Genomic DNA, 4,463 nt, shown 5'->3' on the forward strand with positions numbered 1-4,463 from the left:
AGAGATACAGATAAAGAGATAAAGATTGAGAGATACAGATAAAGAGATAAAGATTGAGAGATACAGATAAAGAAATATAAAAAAGAGTTAGAAATTATTTGTTGAAATATTTTTAATTCCAGTGTTTGATGTGGAGGCTGACACTGAGAAAAGAGAGAAGGCTGCTGATAATATGATTGTTCTATCAAAGGTATCTTTTGCTTGAAGCAATGATTTAAAGGGAGTGCTCCGTATAGTCATAGAGAAGAGTTCAGGGTGATTTTCTATTAAAAAATGGATTGTTATGGGTTCAATTTATTTTTTTTTAAAGTAAGAAACATCAAATATGAATTACTCTGAAGATGATGTCCAGTTTTAGAAATTTTTCCCAGAGCATCTAATATCATAATTTTAAAATGAAACACTTGAAGAAGTTGCTGTCCGCCCAGTTCTAATGGAAGTTAGATATAAGTATTTCCTTTTTCATCATTATATTGAATTTCTTATTTTCTATGAATTTGTTCGCAGATTTCTTCAAATTCTTTAAATGTCGTCTTTCAAATAAAAAGTCCTAAAAATCTGCAGAAAATTCTTTGTGATCAAAGAAAGATTATAAAAACTAATAATAATTAATAATAATGTTTTTAGGACCAAGGTAGATTGTTGATTACAATATAGTTATTAGTTATAATAGTAATAATCATAATAATAATGTTCTAAGGAAAATGCCGGAGCTGAATGTGTTTACAATCAGGACGTGGTGCCAAAGATAGTTAAAATAATGAAGGTTGAGAAGAATCAGAAAATAAGGTATTTAGTTATCATAGTTAATGAAACTATAGCGAGTTAAGACGTTATTTTAAACGACTCCCCACTTATAGAACGGTATGTCGGGTTCACAGCGGTAAAAAAAATACATCAGTATTTTATCATAATCCCCCGGTGGTTGATCATTTGTGTTGCCCAGGGGAAAAACGATACAATTTGACTTTTTAAGACAAGTTTTTTCTAACTTATTGATAATTTTCCTCCAAATTTTTTTTTTCGCTCCCTCCTTTAATCATCTGTTTTCTCTCAATTCGTCGAAACATCTGTGTAAAAATGATAGAAGGGGAAAAAATAATTTTTCAAGAAAACATTTATTCCTGAACGTAATTTTCAAATGTAAACAAATGATGTTTTGTTCAGGTTATCCCTAGTGCGCGTGCTCGGGTTCCTAGCTAAGAGTAAGATGGAGCGCGCTAAAGCAATCTTGAAGGAGGCCGGGTCCCCTTTCTTTCTTAACGCTCTCAACACTAAGGAATGCAAAACTTAAAACATCTTTTAGAAAAATTTTTTAATTGGAAAATTACTGTGATTTACTATTTCGAATAGAAAATCCATTTATTTCCCAGAAAAGGGCAGTACAACTTTGAGACATCAGCCCCATGCAATGTGGAATTATTTATCGCAATTTGAAATTTTGCGGATTGCAGGATGAGGATTCTATTACTGCTGTCACCTACGTGATCCAAGCTATCTTGGATTCACTCTCCAGACTGGATTTAAGGTATAATACACGGAGCATAATAATCAATACCCATGTTTTTATCACATGACCAGGGAGGAAGATTGAACAGATAAGTTCAATTTCAAATCTTCTAATGTTTAACACAGAACTTCGGGGCATTGAAAGAAAGGATAAAATGTCGTCTTGACAATTTTTCAATTTTTTCGTTACTTCTATATCTATAGAATTTTCAGTAATTGTACAAAAAAAAATAAAAAAGCCATGAAATATGACGATTAAAAACTAAATTTTTGCAGCATTCCATTATCAGCAGGTTTAGAAAAACTTCATATTATAATTTGTTCGAAGTCTCCAAAGTTTTGGATAAACTGTAGGTAAAGTATACAAGTCCATTACATAGTACATATGAATAATATTTAAAATATATTACTATAAAGGCCTAAAATGTTTCAGTGCTAGCTGGGTTCATATAAAATGGAACATATTTGATCTTGATTTGTATTAAACTAACATATTTAAGATGAGAAATGAGATTAAAAGAATATATTAAATGATAAAATATATGATGTTGGATTTTTGTTTTTATGATCATGAAATGTATGTATAAATTATTTCCGTTCTAGTGAGAAATGGAAGGATAAAAGGAAGGAGAAGAAGAGAATGACTGTTGAAGAAAGAAAGAATATGAGAGCTGATGAGGAGGCAAGAGCTGAAATAATTAAGGTACATTTTATTTTAATTTAAACAAAGTTTTGTGTTTGAATATCGGAATTAAGTATTGGTCTCTATCTTATGCGCAGACCTTTAATTCCTCTTTGATATCCCGTGATGGTTAAACCCTGTCAGGGATAACTTTTGAAGATCAAGTAATTTAATAGTGTCTTCATTGGATATCGAGATAAATTGGCCTAGATTAACGATACTTCACAAAAAAGATTGCTTGGGCTCTATAAAATCCTGTTGAAGGCAGGGGTATTTAATTTTAAGAATCACCCACTAATCATGTTTTTATCCTTTTCGAAACATTTTACCCAACATTTTTACCCTTTAAGAAGATTTTCAAAAAATTATGCATTCTTGCAAAAAAATATATACTTTCAGTCAAATAAAAAAGTTCTTGTTTTTTCAGTTGAAAAAATTTTTATTTAAGTAAAAAAACTGAAATGAATTGTTTAACTTAAAAGTTGATGAAATGAATTATTTAGGAAAATAAATTAGAGTTGACAAGTATCATGAACACAATCTGTTTTAATACTACATCAAGGACTATTACAGGTGAATATTTTTACTATTCATATTTTCAAAATATGGAAACTTGAAAACATGGGAAATTGTTTTAATGTTTTAAATACAGAAATAGAAATGTGTAAGTGGCTAATTTATTCTTAATAATTCGTATTTCGTTTATTGCTGGGACATTGGATTATTTCTAAAGGCTGAGGCAAGTTAATTTAAGAAGAGAAACTGACGGACATTGTTTCATTGTCTAGTTGTAATATCCCCCTTACTGGACTTCTGACCTACTAACTTTCCGACCTACTGCAATATCGTACCTAAAACAGCTGTTTATTTTTGTGTTATTTGAGGGTTAGGTAAGGCTAGGTTAAGATAATTTCTGAACCATGCTAGGGGGCCGGGCGCTGTGGCCATAAGTCCATTTAGCAGGCATAAAACCACGTGCTAGTAGGTTGGATGTGTACTGTGTAGTATAGCAGATTTGGCGGAGGTGAGAAGTGGAGTTTAGCGGATGTGCGTAGGTCGAAAGATACACCACCAACTGAAGAGATAGACAAGAAAGGGAGAAGAGAAATTTAAAGTTGGTTTATTCTTATAATGGTGTAGTGCAGGGGCGTACGAGAGCATTTGTGTAGGGGGGGGGCACATGTAGAGCGCGTCAGCGCGCAAAAATTTTTTATTGTGGCCCCCCTTAAAAACCCCCTTTTTGAAAAAAATATTGATACCTTTTTAACTATCTAAACTAAAATCCCTCTTAATACTGCGGCACTGCGGTCAGGACGTGCTAGGTGGCTGAGCGCCGCGGCTAGGACAGGCTAGGGGGCCGAGCGCTGCGGCTACGGTTTAGGATAAGTTAAGACATGTTCGGGGCCGAGCGCTGCGGCCACATGTTTTACATTTAAGATCCTCTTACACTTAAGATTCATGTACAAAATGGATAGGGGGGGGGGGGTGTCCAAAAATCGCTCTCTATCCTTTTCTTAAGCCATAGCGCTCGGCCCAAAAAAATTCCTAAACTAATCTTACCTTCTGAAAACTTCGTGGTTTGATAAAATTTTATTGATTCTGTTTATTTCAGAATAGTTCTCTGAAAATGGGACAACAGAAGAAGAGCTGCAGCCTAGAGTTGACCGACCCTGTGCTGTTGAAGGAAGCAGGGAATGAGGCGTATAAGAAGGAAAACCTGGACGAGGCCCTAGCCTGCTATACTAAGGGTTAGCTCATTTATGATAAGACTGTTACTTAAAAATAATGTGGGGTAACATCTCATTTTTTCGAGAACGAAACATAACTTCTTGGTAGGGGGGGGGGGGACTAATTTTTCTTTAAAACGTATACACCCCCTCGGTTAGAATTAATACAGTTTATTAATATATGACATGAGGAGATTCTGGCTTAACCTGTAGAATAATAATCTAATATACAGTACGCTCTTATCTTGATCCACTTTCAGAAGAAAAACTTCAAAAAATAAAAAATAATCATTTTTGGTCTTAACTGTTGTTAAGTAGTGTTCATTATCCTCGTTGATCGCACACAAGTACTGATCGAGTTTATTCTATTTATTTCAGGTTTAGAAATATCCTCTGCTGACCTAGATAAAGCTGTTTTATTGAAGAATCGAGCAGCAGTTTATCTCAAGACAAAGAATTACGAACAAGTTGTCAAGGTACAATCATAAAACCCCTCTTCCCTTGATTCAATCTCTGTATTTTGCAGAAATATCGAATAAAGTCTT

General features: G+C 33.7%; 1 protein-coding gene and 1 long non-coding RNA gene across 2 annotated transcripts; both read left to right on the forward strand.

Annotated features, from left to right (window-relative positions):
• The first annotated feature begins 116 nt into the window (after nucleotides 1-116).
• On the forward strand, nucleotides 117-3,008 carry LOC111717616 (uncharacterized). Its single transcript, XM_023493117.1, has 7 exons — nucleotides 117-190; nucleotides 701-789; nucleotides 1,168-1,279; nucleotides 1,455-1,528; nucleotides 2,113-2,212; nucleotides 2,695-2,764; nucleotides 2,980-3,008. The coding sequence occupies exons 1-7, from the start codon at nucleotides 173-175 to the stop codon at nucleotides 3,006-3,008; spliced, it is 492 nt and encodes a 163-aa protein (XP_023348885.1). The 5' UTR covers nucleotides 117-172.
• A 791-nt stretch (nucleotides 3,009-3,799) lies between these two features.
• Nucleotides 3,800-4,368, forward strand: LOC111717617 (uncharacterized). Its single transcript, XR_002768844.1, has 2 exons — nucleotides 3,800-3,939; nucleotides 4,297-4,368. It is a non-coding gene; the product is annotated as an uncharacterized LOC111717617 (long non-coding RNA).
• The last annotated feature ends 95 nt before the right edge of the window (nucleotides 4,369-4,463 follow it).

The sequence above is a fragment of the Eurytemora carolleeae genome, unplaced genomic scaffold, assembly GCF_000591075.1.
Source record: "Eurytemora carolleeae unplaced genomic scaffold, Eaff_2.0 scaffold2853, whole genome shotgun sequence".
Taxonomy (NCBI): domain Eukaryota; kingdom Metazoa; phylum Arthropoda; class Copepoda; order Calanoida; family Temoridae; genus Eurytemora; species Eurytemora carolleeae.

Coding starts and splice junctions, on each gene's coding strand:
- LOC111717616 (XM_023493117.1), top strand. Junction 1,280..1,454: donor TTAACGCTCTCAACACTAAG/GAATGCAAAACT, acceptor TGCGGATTGCAG/GATGAGGATTCTATTACTGC. Junction 2,213..2,694: donor CAAGAGCTGAAATAATTAAG/GTACATTTTATT, acceptor TGAATTATTTAG/GAAAATAAATTAGAGTTGAC.